This window comes from Urocitellus parryii, chromosome 9, assembly GCF_045843805.1.
Source record: "Urocitellus parryii isolate mUroPar1 chromosome 9, mUroPar1.hap1, whole genome shotgun sequence".
NCBI classification, from domain to species: Eukaryota; Metazoa; Chordata; class Mammalia; order Rodentia; family Sciuridae; genus Urocitellus; species Urocitellus parryii.
Window position 1 is genome coordinate 123,662,093 of NC_135539.1, and position 22,660 is coordinate 123,684,752.

At 34.1% G+C, this 22,660-nt stretch overlaps 1 protein-coding gene and 1 non-coding gene across 8 annotated transcripts in view; both read left to right on the forward strand.

Annotated features, from left to right (window-relative positions):
- The window catches only part of Uchl5 (ubiquitin C-terminal hydrolase L5), a 41,668-nt gene that overhangs the window by 631 nt on the left and 18,377 nt on the right, over positions 1-22,660 (forward strand). For 6 of the 7 annotated variants that reach the window (XR_003300947.2, XM_026390703.2, XM_026390701.2 and 3 more), the window contains exons 2-6: positions 6,590-6,653; positions 8,627-8,732; positions 22,141-22,266; positions 22,351-22,412; positions 22,489-22,619. Coding sequence is in view for 6 of the 7 variants with exons in the window: in XM_026390703.2 (XP_026246488.1) it covers positions 6,590-6,653; positions 8,627-8,732; positions 22,141-22,266; positions 22,351-22,412; positions 22,489-22,619 (489 nt within the window). In the remaining variant the exon portion in view is untranslated. Of the gene's footprint in view, positions 1-6,589; positions 6,654-8,626; positions 8,733-22,140; positions 22,267-22,350; positions 22,413-22,488; positions 22,620-22,660 lie in introns of those variants that run through there. The other variant, XM_026390704.2, reaches the window with a different exon arrangement.
- LOC113184123 (small nucleolar RNA U109) lies at positions 934-1,065 on the forward strand. The gene has a single exon (XR_003300953.1). It is a non-coding gene; the product is annotated as a small nucleolar RNA U109 (small nucleolar RNA).

Sequence of the window (22,660 nt, forward strand, 5' to 3'; positions counted from 1 at the left end):
TACTCAAAGCAGAACACCTTAACTCTTCCACACACGCAGACTGCGTGGACCTGACAGACTACTTCTCTGGTTCTTTTGCTCCCTGGGCATTTTTGACTTCAGGTGAAGTGAGCTTTCTTGATGTAGTACTCTACATTAGAGGCCACATGCTTTCCTCATAATTTCTTTCTAGCTTTATTCGTTTTCTTCCATACTACTCAGCATATACTTCCATACTTTTTATCCTTCCCTCTCAATTGTTCCCACCCTCTTTTTTGGGAAAATAAGTTCATATTTGTTACATTTCCTCAAGTATTATTTAGAACCATTATGTTAAAACTTGTATTCAGGACAGAAAGTAAATGTCAGTGTAGTACATAGCTGAATATTTGGAATATCATTTTTCTAGCACATGTTCAACTCAGGCACACTGGTAAGGATTGGGAGTTGTTAATGTGAATAATCTGACTGCTATTCTGAACAACTGACAAACTCCTATGGTGTCTTAATTGCTATGCCAAGAATATTCACAAACTAAGAACACAGGTCATGAAGAGCACAGACAGAAGAGAAGCATAAACTGATGGTGTTATTTGTATATAGATTAGGGAACAGCTAGCAAAGTGACTAAAATATGATGTAATGGTCAGGGAAAGTATTTGAATCTGAAGCTGATCAGGTAAACTGAGGCCAGATTGTGTGCCATATGGTATAGTCTGGTTGCCCTGTAGTCACTGGGGACTTACTGTCAAAGATCCTTGAATGAAGTTCAAATATATTCAAATGAAATTATTTTTATAATTAAGGTTTACTGTGCTTGTGGAGTGCAGAGCAAATTAGAATGAAGTGAGAGAAGGTCAGTTGAGGTGATTGGCTTGACCATTGACTTCAGATGAAAAAGTAGTGAGATAGGAGAACATAGATTCAATAATTTTGCTGTGTTTAAATCACTAGTTGCATGTGGAAATGCCTTCTCCGCTTTGTGGAGGAGGAGTACATCCATTACATGCTACATTAAAAAAAGGAATTCTCAGGGCTGCCAACCTTAAAGTACAGGTTGAGTGGTAGTATATTTCTCCTACATGAAAAGAAAAAATCAGCTTTGGGCGCTGGTGGAGACGATTACAAAAGAGCAGACATGAAGGACAAGAAAACAAGATCAGTTTTGGACATAACACTGATGTGTGCAAGTGTAGCCATAAAGTTTACGTTCAAGAGCTTAACTGTTGTGACATGTTAAAGTTGACTTTCAGAAATATGGTGCTAGGTAATTTTATTTTAAATTCAGTTCAGTCCATCATCAGCTATTGTTTCAATTTCATATGTGCAAAAAGCTTGGAATTTGAAAATGATTTAAATAAAGTCATGCATCAGAGAGATATATAAATCCACTTTTATAAGCACACCTGAAAAAAATAACTGTTAATGGATTGGCTCCATTAGCAAAAGAACTTTACAAAAAAATTAGATACTTCAAAGAAAAAAATCCAATTTTTCCAATCATTTTCATTTTTTTCCCATTCAATTCATCAATTAAAAAAACTTTGGTGGAGCATAGTGGCACATTCCTATAAACTAGTGACTTGGGAGGCTGAGGTGGGATAATCTCAAGTTCAAAGCCAGCCTTAGCAATTTAGCAAGGCACTTAGCAACTTAGTGAGACCCTGTCTCAAAATAAAAATACATTACTGGGAATGTAGCTCAGTGGCAAAGCACCCCTGGATTCAATTCCCAGTACCAAAAAACCCCTCTAAGCTTTTGGAATTTAACTGTTTTGAAAGTGAAACATATGATTATATTGTGAATGCTGTTGCAAATTCATTTTGAAAGTTCATCATTAGAGAGTAAATTATTTGTGGAAGCAGTGAATATATAAATATAAATTTTAGTGAAATGTAGTATCATAGTAAAACAAAGATTTTATTTTAACTAAGACATAAGTAATACCAACTCTGCAAATTAAAAAAAAAAAATGTAGCCAGGCTTGGTGACCTGTAATCCCAGTGGTTTGGGAGGCTGAGACAGGAGGATCGTGAGTTCAGAAAGCAAGGCTCTAAGCAACTCAGACTCTGTCTCTAAATAAAATATAAAATGCAAAGTAGGGCTGGGGATGTAACTCAGTGGTCGATTGCTCCTAAGTTCAATCTCCAGTACCCCACACCCCATACCCCCCCCAAAATGGAAAAATAAAACCAAAATCATTCTATGAGGGCAGATATTACCTTGCCCAAACCAGACTATAGGAAAAGGAAACTGTAAACCTGTATCCATAGTCAACTTAAATGTAAAGATTTCAAACAAAACAGGAGAAACCCATTGAAAATTGTTTCCCACCAAAATTTATAATTCCTTTCTACCCCAAATCAGGATTCCTTCAGACACTTAGATTAGTGTGACCTGACCAGCATGATCAATACCAAATCTGTTAATATCTTGTAGTATGTACAAGAGACAAATTTTGTGTTGGCCTTTCCGTTTGGTTCAGAATATTAACCCAGGTATAGCAGGGTGTATTAGTGATTTTTTTTTTTCACCCCATTTTGGCATGACAGCAATTCTGGAGTAATTTCATCATTAATAACAGCTGACCTATTCATTAATGCAGATCCAAATGACCTTTGAGTCTAAGATGGTATTTTATGAAGAGGAAAGCTTATCATAATCACTTCTTTTTTGGGTACAGGGGATTGAACCAGGGATACTTTAGCACTGAGCTATATCCCCCAGTATATTTAATTATATTTCTTAAAAATATATTTTTTAGTTGTAGCTGGACACAGTACCTTTATTTTCTTTACTTATTATTTTTATGTGTGCTGAGGATTGAAGCCAGGGCCTTGCAACGTAGTAGGTGAATGCTCTGCTGCTGAGCCACAACCCCAGCCTCATATTTATTTGAGACATGGACTTACTAAGTTGTAAGGCTGCCCATGATCCTCCTGCCTCAGCCTCCTAAGTTCTGGGATTTCGGGCATGTGCCACCACACCTGGTGTATTTCCTAAGGTGTATTTCATTTTGTTTTGAATAGAGGCAAATTAAGATCTGGATTTCATACAAGAAATAAAAAGTATATAGTCTTGGAGGTTCACAAGTGTTGATTATAATTGTTGCCCCCCCCCCCAAAATGGGACCAGTTCAGTAGAGTATCTCCAATTTAGGGAAATACCCAATTCAGTTCAAATTATTTTCTAGCCTTGTTTTTGTAGAGGTTGCTTGAGACTGTTAATCAGTTTTTCCTATTTGGTCATATCACCAGCCAAATGGCATTTATCTGTACCATGGGACAACTGAGAAATGGGTTGTGGAAAACATCTGGGTATATTCTTTGTTGGGGATGTAGAGGCTGTGACCATCCTTACTACTTTCGGTAGTCTTGGTAAGGTTAGGGGGATCAAAAATTATCAAAACTGTTGGAAGATAGCATACCTAGCAGTTGATTAAATTTAAGGCTCTGGTGACAGTTTGGGAGAGCTTCCGCCCCCCCCCCATATTTTCTTTGTGAAGAAGCTTCTAGACTCATTTTTAATTTTTAAAATTGTATTTGTTTATTTTTTTATGTAGTGCTGAGGATTGAACCCAGTGCTTCTCATGAGCTAGGCGAGTGCTTTACTACTGAGCCACAACCCCAGCCCTCCAGATTTATTTTTAAGAAAACTTTTTTTAAAAATATTTTTTTAGTTGTCGATGGACCCTTATTTTATTTATTTATATATGTTGTTGAGAATTGACCCAGTGCCTCACTCATGTTAGGCAAGTGCTCTACCACTGAGCTACAACCCCAGTCCAAGGAAACTATTTTTGAAACTAGTTTTAGAATAGAACTGTTTATTAGACCCACCAGTATCATCATACAGATGTGTTATTCAGTATATAAATATTTCAAAACTTGTACCATTTTAATTCAGTAACCCCTTTCACTTTGCAATACTGACAAAACATAAATCATCCTATTTAAGACCCAGTTTATATAATGAAAGTTTTTTTAAAATCAGTGCTTATAGTAATACTCATTCCTACCTCTGAACTTCTAGACTATGCCCTGTGTACCTTTCATATCTAATATATGCATGCTGTATTGTCCTTGTTTACTAGATTTGTGAGGTTTTTAAGTATTGTTAACAGTAATTTATTAACTTCTGTCCTTGCCATGGCCTAGTATTGTGCTTGGCACACCAAAGATGTTTGGTAAATGCCAATATTTCACTAACTTAAAAAAACTTCCTCTCCTCCCTAACTTTTTATTTAATATATAATATTAGGGGGTTTGCATTAAGTTGCTGTGTTTAGTGTTTTATAACCTTAATACCTCACAAGAATTTTGTATATTAGATGAACCAGGTAATATCCTTGTTTTATATGTGTATTGAGGAAAAAAAATATGTTTTTGCTCAAGGTTAAGAATTTTAGGGCTGGGGATGTGGCTCAAGCGGTAGCGCGCTCGCCTGGCATGCGTGCGGCCCGGGTTCGATCCTCAGCACCACATACCAACAAAGATGTTGTGTCCGCCGAGAACTAAAAAATAAATATTAAAAATTCTCTCTCTCTCCTCTCTCACTCTCTTAAAAAAAAAAAAGATTAAACATTTAAAAAAAAAAAGAATTTTAGGGCAGTGCTGGGATTAGGACTCAGATCTCTGAAATCATTGCTTATTCTATTTCCATGCTGTATTAGATATTAAATATATGTGTAAAGAGGTAGATGCTAACATTTGAGTACTGTGTTTTCCTTACACTTATTTGTGTTTGACATAAGATTATTTAAGCATTGTCACAATTTGAAATTCCACTTGTGTAGAATATTTTGGAGTACTTTAATTCAGTGGTTTTTTTTCTTTTTTATTGTGTTATGATAATAATATACAGTGTTTTAATGTTTGGTCTTTCTTTTTACAATCGATTTCTGATTGCAGTAACCAGTGTTAATAATTGCACAGTGTCCTCTTCCCTCATTGATACTTGTACAGAAATTCAAGTTTATGAGATTCCCCCCTCCCACTTGATTATATGTGAATATCTATCACTCTCAATCTGTTGGTACACATTTAGATTTCTTCCAGTTCTTTTCCACTATAATCTACGTAGTAACTTTTCTAGTACATACTTATTTAATACTAGAGTGAATACTTAATAAATATTTGTCGAACAGAGTTAACTGAAGCACATAATCAGGGATGCCCAAAGTCACATTGTTGGTTGGCCTAACAATTTTTTTAGCTATTTTTTTTTAAATAGGTGGTTTAAAGGCTTCTCCAGCTCTCAGTTGAAAATAATCTGAGATAGTACAAAGTGCCCAGATTTTTATAAGGGTTTTGATTAATTTCCTGGCATATACTAGCCATAGTGAATTTAAGCAAACCACTTTACATCCACAAAGCATCATTCATTAAATTCTTGCCTTTCCACAGAATAAACTCAGGTCACTAACTTGCCCCAGAAGTATACAAGTATTCAAAGAGGTTTCTTTCCAAGGGAGAGAGGGGAGTCTGGCCTTTCAATGATTAGAGAAAACGTATTAACACACTTTACACATAGGAGATACTGGTAAATAGAGTTGTTTTTCTGTATTGTGATAATTATGCTAGCTAATATTAGACTATACTAGGCACTATGTTAAATATATCTCATGCTTTCTGTCATTTATTCCTCACAGCAAATCTGTGAGTATGGGAAATGGAGAAGTTAAATAGTCACATACCTGGTAAACGAAGCAGAAGTAATTCAGTCTAGCAATTTGAAGACCCAAGTGTTTATACATGATTACTCTGATACTTGCTGCTACAGTAGTGTTTTTCAACTTTGATTGGCACTATTTACATTTTGGGCTAGATAATTCTTTTATTATTATTATTTTATTTTATTTTATTTTTTAATGAGACCGGGTCTTGCTATATTGCCCAAGCTGGGCTTAAGCCATCTTCCTCCCTCAGCCTGCCTCAACCTCCCCAGTAGATGGGATATGCAGCCAGATAATTTTGTCAGAGCTTTCCTGTACAATGTAATATGTTTATAGGCATTTCTCATCTCTACCCACTAGATGCCAGTAGTGATCTCCCCCCATTCTCTGCCCCATGACAATAGTGGAAAAAAAAAAAAAATCTCTGTAGGCATTGCTAGATGTTCTCTGGGGGTCAAAATCACCCTGGTTGAAAATCATTGTCCTAGAAGAAATGTATGTTTGAACAGGGGTGGGAGTGACTTTGAAGTAGTTGAAAGTATATAATTGGAGTTTAGGAAAAAGATCAGAACTATAGGTGTGGTTTGAAAGTCAATTAAGTGGTAGCTATTTACTTTACCAGAAGGAAAAAGTGTACAGTTTGGTAGGGAGGAAGGGCTAAAGACAGAAGGGGGGACTTAACAGATGAAGAAGAGCCAAAGATTGAGAGATAGAAGGAACAGTTGTAGGGTGCTGATGTAATGAAAATTAAACTCTTGAAACCTTAAAAAATATATAATATTTCTATTTTATCATTTTAATTAATATATCACATTTTACCATTTTAATTTGTCCATGTCCTATTGAACCCAAGTATACCTTTCTTTTAGTTAATATTTAATGATGAAGGAGAAATGAGTTATTTTGTTTTCTAAACAAAATAATTTCTTATTTCAGGTTGCCGGGGAGCCCAAGTAGAAGAAATATGGAGTTTAGAGCCTGAAAATTTTGAAAAATTAAAGTAAGTAAAGTTTTAGTTGTGTTAAATGAGCCAGGCATGGTAACACGTGCCTGTAATCCCAACAGCTTGGGAAGTTGAGGCAGTAGGATTGCAAATTTGAGGCCCACCTGCACAACTTAGTGAGACCCTGTCTCAAAATTAAAAAAGCTGGGTATGTCTGTCCATGGTAGAATGCTCCTGGATTTAGTCCCTATTGTCATAACAAACAAAACAAAATAGCAAGACCCTGTCTCACAATAAAAGGGGCTTGGGCTGGGAATATAGTGCAGTTGATAGAGTGCTTGCCTGCATGCACAAGGCCCTGGGTTCGATCCCTAGCACCACCAAAAAAACCAAAAAGTTAAAAAAAAAAAAAAAAAGATAAAAAGAGCTGGGCATGTCCTTCACTGGTAAAGTACTTCTGGGTTCAATCCCCAGTACAAAAACAAAAAGAAAAAAAAGTAATGTATCTATACTTAAATCTTTTGAGGTTACTAAGATTTGTCCATGTATTTTATTTGAATTACCCTAGGCTGAGTACATTATCTCCTTTAAGTCTTTTCAATCCTGTGAGATAGGTATTATTCTAGTTTTATAGAACTCGAGGCTCATACAGACTCATTTTTAAGGGATTCGGTCCCAAGATTATGATTCTGTATCCATGAAGTACTGATTGTTAGGTTTTTCACAAAATTCACTTGTAGATTGTAGTGTTAGAACATGGAATATTTTATCATAAAAGCAGGACTAATAGGTCATTATACAAAAGCATACTTAATAGATAATGTACATTAGTTGTAATTCAGAATTTGCCTATACGTTGTCATCTTGCTTCTTGGGAAACTTAAAGTTCAAGGTTTCAGTATAGATGCCAGAAAGAATTTTCCCCTTACCCAATCTCTGTGAATAGAGTTCCTCTTGGAGCCTGTCCTTACCCTTTACCTTGGTACCCTCAATCATTGACCCTGTATCTGCAAATGGAAGACCACAGGAGTTTTCTTTCTTTTTTTTTTTTTTTTTTTTTTTTCAAAATTTTTTTAGACATTGATGGACCTTTATTTTTATTCATTTTATTTATATGTGGTGCTAAGGATCGAACTCAGTGCCTCACACATGCTAGGCAAGCATTCTACCACTGAGCCACAACCCCAGCCCAGGAGTTTTCTTTACTAAGACGGTTCTTAAACTCTTGAAATGGGGACAAGGAAAAGACTTTTGAAAAGGAAAGTGGGGACTTAGGGATGTGGCTACTGTTTTTAATAGTAAGAAGGAGATGGTTTTCTTCTCCTACCTACCTTACTCTTATCCACAAAAATAGCAACCATTTTAGATGAAATAAGAGATCACTTGTGACTGAGATCAGGGAAGATTAACTAAAGATGCATCATTTTAATTCTCTTTAAAATGGGGAAAGATTTTTGATGAGGAGAATGCCACTGTGAAAAAGTGGAGAAAATCCTAAAGTGGTGATTTAATGTTTTGTGCTCATCAGTGATTCTGTTAGGAATGTGAATGACTTCATTATGTATTGAGATGATGGTAGCCATTTGTACTGTAGTAGGTTTGTCTGTGAATCTAATAATGTAGGTGACTTCTTAATATATGTGCTATCAGCTGTTCATCTGTAAACATTCTGTAGCAACTTTATTCATATATGTTAGAATTCAGTCAAGTTTAATAGCTTTTAGTTTTGCTATGTTCTTAATTTTCTATTTTTAAATGAATTGATATAAAGTATCAGTGAATAGTCCATAGGTTTGAGAATAAACCTTTTATTATAATTCTGTGTTATCCTATGTAAATTTTAGTTTTATTAGGCTCTGAGGCAGTATTCAAAGCTATGAATGGCAGTAGCAATCTTAAATTTCTCATTTACTTAATAGTTTACTTAATTAGCTTTGTATTTGTTAAATAGCTGATTATAATTTAACAGATTAACAGTGTTATAAAAGAGTCAGAGTTTGGTGTCACTAATTTATTTTTTTATTTTGTAGGCCAGTTCATGGCTTAATTTTTCTTTTCAAGTGGCAGCCAGGAGAAGAACCAGCAGGCTCTGTTGTTCAGGATTCCAGACTTGACACAATATTTTTTGCAAAGCAGGTATGGTTCTTTGATACTCTGAAAGGTCTCAAGAACCAAGGGAGTCTGGTTTGTCTGTGTGCTTCTTGTGTAGCAATCCTCAAACTTTTTGTCTCAGGGCTCCTTTGCATACCTAAAAATTATTGCCCCAAAGAGGTTTTTTTTTTTTTTTTTTTTTTTAATGGGATTGTCTGTCATTATTTACCCATATTAGACATTAAAACTGAAACACTTAAAATATTTGTCAATTCATTTTAAAGTAACTGTGATAAAGTCATTACATGCTCATATAAATAACTTTTTTTTTTTTTTTTTTTTTTTTTTTTTTTGTGGTGCTAGGGATTGAATCCTGGGCCTTGCATATGCTAGGTTAACATTCTATCACTAAGCTATATTCCCCACCCAAAATATTTAACAAAACAGAAAAGTTGGTGAGAAGATTGTTGAAAATATTTCCAAATCTCTTTAATGTCTGGCTTAATAGAACCCTTAAAAATAAGTTTTGGTGTGAAATTTGTCCTTTGTTATGCTAACATGCTTTGGATTATTTTTGTCCTTCAAGTGGATTTTTTTTTTTTCTAAAGAGAGAGGAGAGAGAGAGAGAATTTTTTAATATTTATTTTGTTTTCGGCGGACACAACATCTTTGTTTGAATGTGGTGCTGAGGATCGAACCCGGGCCACACGCATGCCAGGCGAGTGCGCTACTGCTTGAGCCACATCCCCAGCCCTCAAGTGGATTTTTTGATCTTGAATGATTTTGAAACATTATGGGTTGGTTTTTTGGAAAATTTCCTGATTTTTATACCTCTTCTAAGTGTTGACTTTTGATATGATTTGACAATAGCAGTGAATCACATTTGTTAATGTCTCTGTCTATATCCTTGGAAAAGTCATTAAGTAATATCAGGAAATTTTTGAGCTCATAATGTTGGTCCCAAATTTTACAAAATTCTAATTTTTACTTGAAAGTGCAAATTTTGTCAGTAACAAGTATCAGGAGTTTTCTTCAAAAATCATTGGTTCATTTTCACTAAGTTTTAAGAAAATATTTGCCAAATGCCTTATCTGAAAACCATATTTGTCTTCCATTTGTTCTATCAAACAAAAATGGTGTTGGGCTGGGGTTGTAGCTCAGTGTAGAGTGCTTGCCTGGCATGTGCAACGCACTGGGTTCAACTTTCAGCACCACATAAAAATAAATAAGTAAAATAAAATATTAGGGCTGGGGATATAGCTCAGTTGGTAGAGTGCTTGCCTTGCATACACAAGGCCCTGGGTTCAATCCCCAGCACCACACACACACACACACACACACACACACAAAAGTATTATGTCAAATAAAAATGGTGTTCCAAAAAAAGGTGCCAACTTAACTGATAACAAACTATCATACAAGTGCCTTTTCTTGAAATAACAAGCATATCTTGATACATAGCAGTTCTTTTTTTTTTATTTCCTATTTTATTACACAGAATATTAAAAAAATTGTACTCCAAGGTCAAAATGTAATACAAATAACTTTCACTGCTTTTGTATCAAAGATATTTTTTGATAAAACTGGATCTTTGTATCATTTTTTTTGAACTATATGTGTCAATGAAACATTTAATACAACATTTAGATTTGTGCTAAAATACCAGCACTTTCACACCATTGCTTTTGTGCCATCTGTGAAGATGGAAAAACAGGAAAAAAGATAAAAACTCTCTTAGGATTGTTATGGAAACAATTTTCTTTGAACTTACAAACCCATTGAAAAAGAAAGGTCTTAGGTATTCCTAGAGATCCATGGACTACACTTTAATAATTATTGTTCTAGTTCATACAATGATCAGAAGTTGAGTTTAATTCACTTTGCTGAATGCCTGAATATCATCTGGCTTATCATTTAGAAAAGCTGAAAAAGGGAATGATTACTTTCATAAATTAGTTTGATTAATTTGATTATTGTTTAAAATTCAAGCTAAATATGATTGCATTTGTTTTAAAATTGCACTTATATTTAAGAGATCCCCAAAATTGCTTAGTGTAATTAAAATTAACCTTTTTTTTTTGGTATGGGGGATTGAACTCAGGGGCACTTGGCTACTGAGCCAAATCCCCAGCCCTTTTTTGTATTTTATTTAGAGACAGGGTCTCACTTAGTTGCTTAGTGCCTCACCATTGCTGAGGCTGACTTTGAACTTACGATCCTGCTGCCACAACCTCTCAAGTCACTGGGATTACAGGCATGTGCCACCACACCCAGCCATGATTAACTTTTAGAAAGGTGGAAAAACAAAAATGCTTGTTCTTATTGCTAACTTATAGGTCAAGTCTTTGCTTTTCTACTTGGTAATATGTTTTCCTTTTTCTCTTATTGCTTCTTTGCATTTTCCTTTGACTTTCTAAATTGAATATTTTTAGAGAAATTAGAATTTTCTCTTACTTTAAAGAAAATATGGTTTTATTATTATGATTTAGGAAAGTGCCATTTTTTAGGGTTTTATTTATTTTTCTATGTTTTTATTCATGCATTATAGTTGTACATTAATGGATTTGTTGTTACATATTTGTACATGCACACAATATAAAAATATAATTTGGCTAATGTCCTTCCCCAGTATTTCCCCTTTTCCTTCCCTTCTCTCTTTTCCTGGTTCCTTTACTATACTGATTTCCTTTTGATTTTCATGAGGTCAGCTTCCCCACCTTTCTTTTACTTTTTCCTCTCTAACTTCCACATATGAGAGAAAATATATGACCTTCCAAATTGAACTTTTTTTGCTTAACATAATGGTCTCAAGTTCCATCTATTTTCTTGCAAATGACAAAATTCTTTTTTCCTTATGGCTGAATAAAACTCCATATAAAAATGTGTATATATACATCACATTTTTTTATGTACTCATCCATTGATGGACTCCTATGCTGCTTTTTTGACTAATCTGAATTGTGCTGTTATAAACATGAGTATGCATGTATTACTATAATATGATGACTTTAATTTTTTAGGATAAATATTGTGATATAGCTGGGTCATATGGTGATTCCTTCCATGCCTAGTCTTTTGAGGAACCTACATACTGATTTCCATAGTGGTTGTACTAATGTACAGTCTGACCAATAGTGTGAAAATGTTCTTTAGTAGTCATTACTGTTTGTATTCTTGTCATTTTTTCCCCCAGATAGCAGTACTTATGTTACAGAAATAAAGTTGTGAAAGTGAATATCCTTGTAGTACCTTACGTCTCTACTAGCCATTTTTTAATAGTTTGACTCATTTGATCAATAAGTGGAATATATATATCTATATATCTATTATATAAAATTTAAGCATTTTAGGACATGTGAGTTAAAAAATAAGTACTTATAATTCCTGTTCTAGAAATAACCACTCTTCAAGTCTTGCATATTTTTTTATGTGTCTGTGTATTTAATTGTATTTCTTCCACACAGACTATAAACCTGGGAGTTAGGGGTTTTATTTTTAAATATAGTTTCTGGTACATAGTAGATATCCAAAAAATATAGACTGAACTGTTCATCTCTAAGACTGTTACAAAGGACTCTGGAAGTCACTAACAGCAAGACACTAAAGATGTCTGATTTATAAAGGCCTAGGTATTTTTAAGGTGTATGAAAAACTGTAAAGAAAAAGAAATGATACTATACTAGAGTTTGAATTTATAATTTCTGGAGTCATTTGACAGTTTTCTATTTCTGTGTTCCATTTCTATTTTACTGTAATTTAATATTTTATGTGTTTTATATTTTAGCTGTCTTTATTAAGATGTCAAATTAGTGATTCCCTAATAATATCAATTTTGTATTATATTATTGCTAGCAGTTTTTATTAAACTGATAGATCACTAATTCTCCAATAATGTCAGTTTTCTTAGTATATGACTCTTATAAGCCTAAGCTAGGAGACTTGTATGTACATTAGCTAAATATGTAATTCTTTTTTTATAATTTTAGTTGAAAATGGACACAATATCTTTTTATGTATTTATTTTTATATGATGCTGAGGATGCAGTGCCTCACACATGTGAGCTAAGTGCTCTACCACTGAGCTTCAGCCCCAGTCCAAAATATATAATTCTTGATTTTAGTCTTCAGTAGCTTCCAATTTTGTTTAGACTCTTAGGAGTATTTTCAGATGGAAAAAAAAAGAATTAAAATCATTTTTACTTGTGATAAGATTATACAGATTAAATGTATAGTGTTGCTATTTATAGATGGAGTTATATCTTTATTTTTTTTTTATTTATTTTTTTTTTTATTGGTCGTTCATAACATTACATAGTTCTTAATACATCATATTACATGGTTTGATTCAAGTGGATTATGAACTCCCGCTTTTACCCCGTATACAAATTGCTGTATCACATCAGTTACCCTTCCATTGATTGACATATTGCCTTTCTAGTGTCTCATGTATTCTGCTGTCTGTCCTATTGTCTACTATCCCCCCTCCCCTCCCCTCCCCTCCCCGAGTTATATCTTTAGAGAGGTAACATTGGCCTTCTTATGCTAGTCATCTACTGTAATTGGAAGTATATGTGTGTATATCATTGATTAATGAAATATCAAGGGCTGGTCTTATAGCTTAGTGGTAGAGTGCTTGCCTTGCACGTGAGAGAACCTTGGTTCAATCCCCAGAACTGCCTGCCTGCTTAAAAAAACAAAAAATCCAAAAAACAAATACCAACAGTCAGTGTCTGTCTGTCTGTCTGTCTCTCTCTCTCTCTCTCTCTCTCTCTCTCTCTCTCTCTCTCTTTCTGTCTCTCTCTGTCTCTCTCTGTCTCTATTTATATCCAGAAAAGAAATTATATCCTAGTAATTGCAGATTGTATATAAGGATCCAGAAATGACATTTTGGTAACACTTGTATGTAAAACATTGCATTCTTATTACTGTTTCACTAATGAAAAAACTAAGGCATGCTTTACTTGCTTAAAATCATGCTTCAGTGTCTGACTTTCTTGTTTTTTCTTTTAGGAAAGAATGATTAGCACTTAAAATATGGCAGATATTGTGTTAGGTGCTTGAAGAATGAAAAGCTGTCATGATGCCTGCCCTCAGAGGTGTTTAGAGTATAGTACAGGAGATTGGAATTAATAAATTAAATGCAGAATTACAGTGGTCATATGTACTACATGGAGTGAAATGAAAGCAGTATTACGAAATTTGTGATTAATCTAAAAATCCTCACTTGGTCACCAGCTATTGAGTTTGGTGTCCCACTCACTCTTGATAGCAATTGCAATGTGAGGAGTTCACAAGATAGTCCTCAGGTTCTATAATCTGCTAGAAAGGCTCACAGACATCCCTGAAAGTTGTTACACTGAAGTTTTTTTTTTTTTCTTTTTTAACTTATTTCACATTTGTAGGGAAATTTTTTTTTGTTTTTTATATCTTTATTTTATTTTTATGTGGTGCTGAGGATCGAACCCAGTGCCTCACGCATGCCAGGTGAGCAAGTTACCACTTGAGCCACATCCCCATTCCCACACTGAAGGGTTATTACAGAAAAAAGATACAGATTAAAATCAGGGAAGCCAGGCACAGTGGCATATGCTGTAATCCCAGCAATTTGGAAGGCTGAGGCTCAGGATTGCAAGTTTGAGGCCAGCCTCAGCAATTTAGTATGGCCCCAAGCAACTTAGTGAGACTCAAAATAAAAGTAAAAAAAGGCTGGGGATGTGGCTCAGTTGTTAAGCCCCCCCCACCCTGTTCAATCCCCAGTATCAAAAATAGATAAATAAAATCAGGGAAGATACACATAGGGAAGAACCTAGAAGAGAGTTCCATGTGTGGAGCTTCCAGCTGTCTTCTAGTGTTGTCACAGATGGTACTTTCTTGGCAATGCTTTGTGTGACAGTATGCAGATTATTGCCATCCAGGGTACAGGAACTGGTTCTTGATAGTTATACTTACTGGGCCTGAGTCATGTAGGTGTGGTCGGTTACCCATGTGGCTGAGCTCAGTCTTTAGCTCCATAGGAGATTGAACTGATAATGCTGACCCAAAGCTTCTACTCACATTCTCCTTTTTAGATTCAGTGTGGACCAAAGCCCCTAGGTAAACAAAGACATTTTCTTGGGCGTGACTTTTCAAGGGCTTCCTGGGCCAAGTAGCCATACTTCTCTTTAGGTGAGATTAAGTTCTTTGCTACACTACACACATAAAAATGGGGTTTGATGTTGTCAGGGAAGTCTTAAGAATGTCTCTCTGAGTAAGTGACAGGTGCTGACATATAAAGGTTAAGTAGGTATTAACTAGGAAGAGAGGTTGAGGATCATTCCAGGTTAATAATAGCTTTATGGCACATGGAAGTGAGATGAATAAAAGATAGTAGAGGGAAGCCAGTATTGCTGGAGATAGAGAGCAAAGGGGAGATGTCCTGAGATATGAAGGTGAATACACAGTATATTAGGTTTAAATACAGTTAGGTTTAGAGAAACAATTGTTTATAACAAATAGTCTCCCTCCCCCTTTTATGTCCAAAGCCATCAAGGTTGCAGGTTTTTTCATTTTGTTCCTTTGTGTATGTCTTCTATTCCAGAGGTTTCTTAATGGTCTAAGATGATTGCTATTACTTCGTCTGTCCTCTCATTTCCATATTTCAGACAGCAAGAAGGGGACAGTTGTACACTTTGTTTCTTTTATGGACCTTTTCTAGAATTTACCTGGGTCACAAGCTTTCTTCTCTTTGTCTAAAACTCAATAACTTGAGTTAAACTGTAAAGGAGACTAGGGAATTTGCCTTCATTCTATGTGGCCATGGGCCTAGGTAAAATGTGGTAGTCTAATCTTTTGTGAGGAGAAGATAGATATGGGAGAACAACTGTTAGCCTGTACATGCAGACAGGTCAGACCATGGAAGATATTTTAAGTTGATTAGACTTTTGTGTGTATTTTATGAGTAATAGGTTATTGAAGTATATTTGGAAGGATGACATGATCAGATTCTCATTAAAAGAGATCTTGCAGAATTGGGAATGCATTTGAGAAGTGATATGGAGCTGGGTTGCAGTAGCACGCACCTGTAATCCCAGTGATTTGGGAGGATAAGGCAAGAGGATCACAAGTTCAAGCCAGCATGAACAATTTAGCAAGGCCCTAAGCAATTTAGGTAGACTTTATCTGAAAATAAAAAATTAAAAGGCCTAGAAATATTGCTCAATGGCAAAGCACCCTTGGATACAATCCCCAGTACCAAAAAAAGAGAAATGGTACAGAATTTAAAAGTAGATATTACCAAGAAGCTTTTGCAGAAATTCATGTGAAAATATGTGAACAGATAGGAAAGCAGTAATATTTAGTAGGTATAGGTAGCATCTTTAATGTGTAATGGATTGCATGAGAACAAAGGAGGAAGTCATATCAATGGTGATGCCTGTGTTTTTCTTTTTTCCTTAAAAAAGTTTACTGTTAAAGTACAAAGAATGAAGTTATGATAATTCCTGAGAGATGATACACACTTAATGATTGGTCAATTCATGGATTCCATTTATTTATTTTGTTATATAGTTATGTATTTTAAGAAACGTAGTAAGTGCCTAAGAACTCCCCACCCACTGTAAACTTCATCTGTTTTTCTTCCTTTCCTACCCTTTGTTCAACATAACCTTTACCTTCCCTCCTTCTATCTAGTATAACTGTCACATTGATTCTGCTTATCATTTCTGTTCTTTTCTTCATGTATATATGTGTATGTATGTATACATATATATTTTTATCTTTTTTTGGGGGAGAGGTACTGGGGATTGAACTTGGCCACTAAGCCACATCCCAGCCCTATTTTGTATTTTATTAAGAGGCAGGGTCTTAATGAGTTGCTTAGTGCCTTGCTTTTGAACTCCCAATCTTCCTGACTCAGCCTTCCGAGCCACTGGGTATATTTTTATCCTAAAAAGATGTGTGTATATACAATTTTACTCAATAAAAAGTATCACATTCTATATACATTTTTTTGTCATTTAATATCATGTTATTAAATTTCATGCGTAGCTGGGCACAGTGGTACATGCCTATAATCCCATTGGCTCAGTTGGCTGAGGTAGGAAGATCAAAAGTTGGAGGGCAATTTGAGCAACTTAAAAAGAGCCTTTGTCAAAATGAAAAATAAAAAGGGCTGGGGACATAGCTCAATGGTAGAGCATCTCTGGGTTCAATCCCCAGTACCACACACACACACATATACAAAAAAAAATTATGCATAAGTTGTTTATCATGATAGTTCATAATATCAATTGCATGGACATCATACAGTTTGCTTTTCTGTAGATGTTGATTGCCATTTAGGTTTTCCATTTGTGTTACTGTGAATTATGTGGGGCTATAAACTTTTTAGTACATTTCCTATTCTATTTATGCAAGTTTGCCCTTCAGTACTTCTGGAAGTAGAATTACTACTTCATCTGACAGGTAAATGTACAACTTTAGGAGGCAATATCAAAATGTTTTCTCAGTGTTTCTTCAGTTTATACTTTCACTAGCACAAAAACCACATATTCCAATACATGACATCCTTGGGCCTTTTTAATTTTTGCTACTCAGTTAACTTTATGATGGTACTTAAATATTGTCTGGACTTCTGAAGTTATGATATGTAATGGGTCGTTTCTCTTGTTTTTTCCAGAAATAACTCTGTTGTCTTAGTCCTATGCTTTTTGTGGAAATTTTATAATCTTACCAAGTTGTATGAAAAATCGTGTTACAATTTTGACAGTAGTAGCACTGAATATATATATATATATATATATATATATATATATATATATATATATGGAGAATGTATACCTTTCTGAATATAATCAGTTCCTATTTCTTTATATTTAGAATTTTAAAATGTCAGGTGACATTTCTGTAGATATAGATCTTTTGTTAGATTTAGTCTTCATTTCTTTTTCAGTACTGGGGATTGAACTCAGGGGCACTTGGCCACTGAGCCACATACCCAGCCCTGTTACATTGTATTTAGAGATATGTCTCGCTTTTGCTGAGGCTGGCTTTGAACTCAACAATCCTCTTTCCTCAGCTTCCTGAGTCACTGGGATTAAAGGCATGCACCACCATGCCCAGCTTATTCTTCATTTCTTGATATCTTATTATAGTTGTAAATATCTCGTTTTCAGTTACTTTTTCCTAGTATTTGTACTGGTATTAAGAAATGCAATTCACTTTTATGTATTAATATATTTAGCCATTCTGCTAAAACTTTCCTATTTTCTGTAATAATTTGTTGGATTTTGGGGGGGAATGGAGTGTTTCTAACTAAATGACCATGTCATCTTCAAATAACCCCAGTTTTGTTTTCTTTTTTTTTTATAATTCTTTTGGATCTTACTATTATTATTATTATTATTATTATTATTATTTTGTCTTATTGCCTGGCTGGCTGAGATTTCCTGTAAAATCATTTGTGACTTTAAAAGGGAATACTTTTACTATTTACCCATTTAGGATATTTACTACAGCTTTTTTTAATGTAATTTTTTAAGATAAGGAAATTGTTTAAAGATATATTCTTATGTAACAGAGTTCTCTTATTAAATAGCAAATGTCTATTATGAAAGGATATTAAATTTTTTCAAAGGCTTTTTCTGCCTCTAAATGATTTTATTTATTTCCTTTTTGGTAGGTTACTTCAGTTAATTACATTTATGAATTTTTCTAATATTAAGTCATCCAATAGCTCCATTAAGTCATGGTGTGGTTTCTTTTTATATACTGTTGGATTAAATAGTATTTTGTTTCAGGCTTTTAAAATCAATATTATTAATGAAATGTGCCTCAATTTTTCTTTTTGTGATGACTTTGACTTTTTTAGGTTCATGCTGTCTTCATGAAATGAGATGGAATTTCCTCTTTTAAAGTTATAAAGTATGTGTGTAAAATGATCTGTTTCTTTAAATTTTGGCAAAATTGGTGTGTAAAATCATCTGAGGTTGTTTTCTGTTTGAGAGGTTTTTTTTTTTTTTTTTTTTTTTTTTTAAGAGAGAGTGAGAAAGGGGAGAAAGAGAGAGAGAGAGAGAGAGAGAGAGAGAGAGAGAGAGAGAGAGAGAGAATTTTTAATATTTATTTTTTAGTTCTCGGCGGACACAACATCTTTGTTGGTATGTGGTGCTGAGGATCGAACCCGGGCCGCACGCATGCCAGACGAGCGCGCTACCACTTGAGCCACATCCCCAGCCCCGAGGTTTTTTTTTTTTTAACCACTGTTTCACTTTAATAAAGGACCATTCAGGCTTTTCTATCTTTTTTTGTTAGTTTGAATTAGGATACTTTTTGTTAGAATTTCTCCATTTCTGCATAAGTTTTCAAAATGGTTTCTTCTGGATTTTTATTTGCATATTGGTGTGAAAGTGATTTATACTTTATTAATTTTCCACCTTTTACTAGTTACTTCACACTGTCATTATCACCAGATGACCGGTTTCAGTTCCCTTCAATCATTCCTATAAACCTGAGTCTTTCTGAAGCAATATTAATTTTTATTTCCCTAGTAAAACTTTTTACTCTTATAGTAATACTCAAGGTCAGTGATTTACTGTAAATCATTATGCTCTTTACCTCTTAAATATATCCTCTTATTTTGTTTCTTTGTTCAAACTCTTTTTATTTCATACAACAAATTTCATTCTCTATTCTCTGGGTCCTGTTTTCAAAGCCCTGTTAAAATTTCACTTATAGGGAAACCTTATCTGATACTCCATTGTAAAATGATTTCTTCTTTAACTCTTTTGGTTTTATTGTTCATCTTTTTTTTTTTTTTTGGGTGATGAGCAGCACATTTATCTCTACTTTTTAAAAAGTTTTGTTATTTTGAGATGGGGTCTTGCTTCCCTAATCAGCCAGCTACTTGCTAGAATTATAGGCACATTCTAAAGTAACATTTCTTTTAAGAAACCATAATTTACCTTCTATACTGTTTTTTTCTGGACTGTTAATAAATGTTAAAATTTAGTTTGTTTATAATGCTATAGCTATGACTCAATGAAGATTGATTATATAAGTAGTACTTTAGGCTAAGTATTATTTCCCAAGGCATCTACCATGTTTTTTTTTTTTTTTCCTTCATAAGTTTTGCAAAGAAGTTATTCTTGAGTACAAGGTTACATAATCAAATGCCTGCAGTATCAGGTTGACAACATCAATAAGTGAATTGTTGTGTATAAGAGACATGAAATGAAAGAGCTCTGATAAACTAAAGTGTATACCCCATCAAAGGAATTCAAGCCAAATTCTTAAGGTTTTGAGCTAGCTCTGCTTGTGACCCCTGTTCTATTTTTGTTTCTGTTGTTGAACTCTACTACTTAACTTTAAAATGTGTTAAAAACCAGAGTATATAGAATATTCATAATAAAGAATTTAAAAAGTTGGGAATCACATAAATAATATATATTGCATTAGGTTTTTTGTAGCATAAGTTACAAACTTTTCTCAAATATGTACATATATTTATGTATAGACACACATATATATGGTAGTATTATGTTGGTTTCTTAAGGACAAAAAATCACATCTCTCTTGTTCACTGTTCAGCATTTTCCACAAAGACTGGCAAATATTATTTGAAAGAGTGGCTATACTTTTTAAATTTTTTCCCCTTCTTTTGGTAATTCTTTACCGAGTATAGCATAACCACTTAGTGGCACTAAACTCTTTTTAAAACTTGAAGTATTTTTATTCCCATGTTCCCATGTACACTGTCATTACTCTTCTTGAGACACATGCACAAGATGAGCTATAAGCTATAATTGTTCATGGACTTTATAAATTGTTATTCACATCAAAAGAGAAATATCAGCAACTATAGGACATTTTTTTCTACTTCAGTAAAAAAAAAAAAATTGTAAAGTGGTAGGTTGCAGATTTGAAGTCCTTAGGTCATAGAAATGTTTCATAGATAACTCTAAAAGCTTTGCTTTGTAACCCAGCATTGATTATATAGTATATCTTTAATGTGTCATGATTTTGAAAGAATGTGTGAACTCTGACTTCACTGTTCTCCTGTCATCAGACAATTTTATCCTAGGTAATTTTGGCCCAAGATAAGGGAACGTTAAATATTAGAAAGTTTTAGTTAGCCACATTTATGGTCTTCTTTAATCATTAAAACTTATCATCCAAATTCAGTAAAGAATTGATTCACATCAAAGTTTATGTTAATAGAAATCAGTGACAGTGTTAATTGGATTCCAGATCTCCTCTAAATCATCAATTCTGAGATGATTTTGAATACGTATTACTTTCATAGAGGAATTATAGAAATGATAGTGGTATTATATTTGTTAGGAATTGGGAAGAAGAGAATGGAGAACACAGTCTTATGTCTGTTAAGATGGGGAGTAAGAGAAAGTATTTTAGTTGAGAATATAGTCTTAATCTTTTTGTGTCTCAGCTTTCACAAGTATAAAACAAGCATAAGAATGTTGCTTCTTTAGGCTGGGGTTGTTGCTCAGCCCTAGGTTAGATCCCCCTGCACTCAAAAAAAAAAGAAAAAAAAGAAAAAAAAATTAGGGGTGAGGATTGTAGCATTTATCTAGCATGAGTCAGGTTCTGGATTTGATCCCCAGCACTGTCTACAAACATAAACAAACAAACAACAACAGCAAAACCCAAAGAATAGTTTTTCTTCTTCATAGGTTAGAAGGATTAAAAGATTTAATAAATGAGCCAGGCATAGGGCACAGGCCTGTAATCCCAGTAGCTCCGGAAGCTGAGGTAGGAGGATCTCAAGTTCAAAGCCAGCCTCAGAAACTTAGTGAGGCTCTGAGCCATTTAGTGAGACCCTGTCTTGAATAAAAAATAAAAAATGGTGGGGGTTGAGGATGTGACTCAGTGCTTGAACACCCCTACGTTTAATCCCTGGTGCCAAAACAAAACAAAACAAAAGAAATTTGTTATATGTGAAGTGCCTAGAAAGCTACATGGCTGTAGCTTTTTTTGTTAAATGAACATTTTAATAGCTGGAGTTCAAAACTGTAGAAACTGATTGAGTGGACATTATATATTCTTTGGGAGGATTCCAATGAGAGTAGAAACTAATATGAGTTGTTGCAGGATTATCTAAAAGCCACGTAGATGAGTTAAAAGTTTGTGCTGGGTTGGATAGGCAGAAATACGTTTAGGAGGAAGTGAGTGTGAAGGGAGGATAAGTTCATTTGGCTTAATCAGCTATGTTGGATGATTGGTCTTGTAACCTTAACTGAATTGGCTTTCATTAATGTTATAAGTTCATTTGTTTTCTTGAATCAACTCCAGAATTGCAGCCAATTCCTGAAAATAGACTAGACTAGAAATCAAACATTTTTATTATTTTTATGCTAAGACTATGAAATAAAAATTGGAAACTATTAATATATTTTGGGGGTCATTTTCACCAGTTAAAAACTTAAAAAATTAATAATACCTTTGCTTTTATGTTTTATAGGTAATTAACAATGCATGTGCCACTCAAGCCATTGTAAGTGTGTTATTGAACTGTACCCATCAAGATGTTCATTTAGGAGAGACATTATCAGAGTTTAAAGAATTTTCACAAAGTTTTGATGCAGCTGTGAGTAAAATCTTCTTCCTAATCCTAAAATGACCTCTTTGTCATAGTTCTTATTTTAATATACTGCTTCTAAAATTATTTTAGATGAAGGGTTTGGCACTGAGCAATTCAGATGTGATTCGACAAGTACACAACAGTTTTGCCAGGTAATGAGTCTTTATGTTAAATAAGTACAGTTTCTGTTTTTGTTTCTTTGTCTCATTGTTTTTTTCTTAACTATAGGCAGCAAATGTTTGAATTTGATGCAAAAACTTCAGCCAAAGAAGAAGATGCTTTTCACTTTGTCAGTTATGTTCCTGTTAATGGAAGACTGTATGAATTAGATGGATTAAGAGAAGGACCAATTGATTTAGGTAATCTGGTTTCTTGGTGTTTAACTTTTTTTAAAAAAACA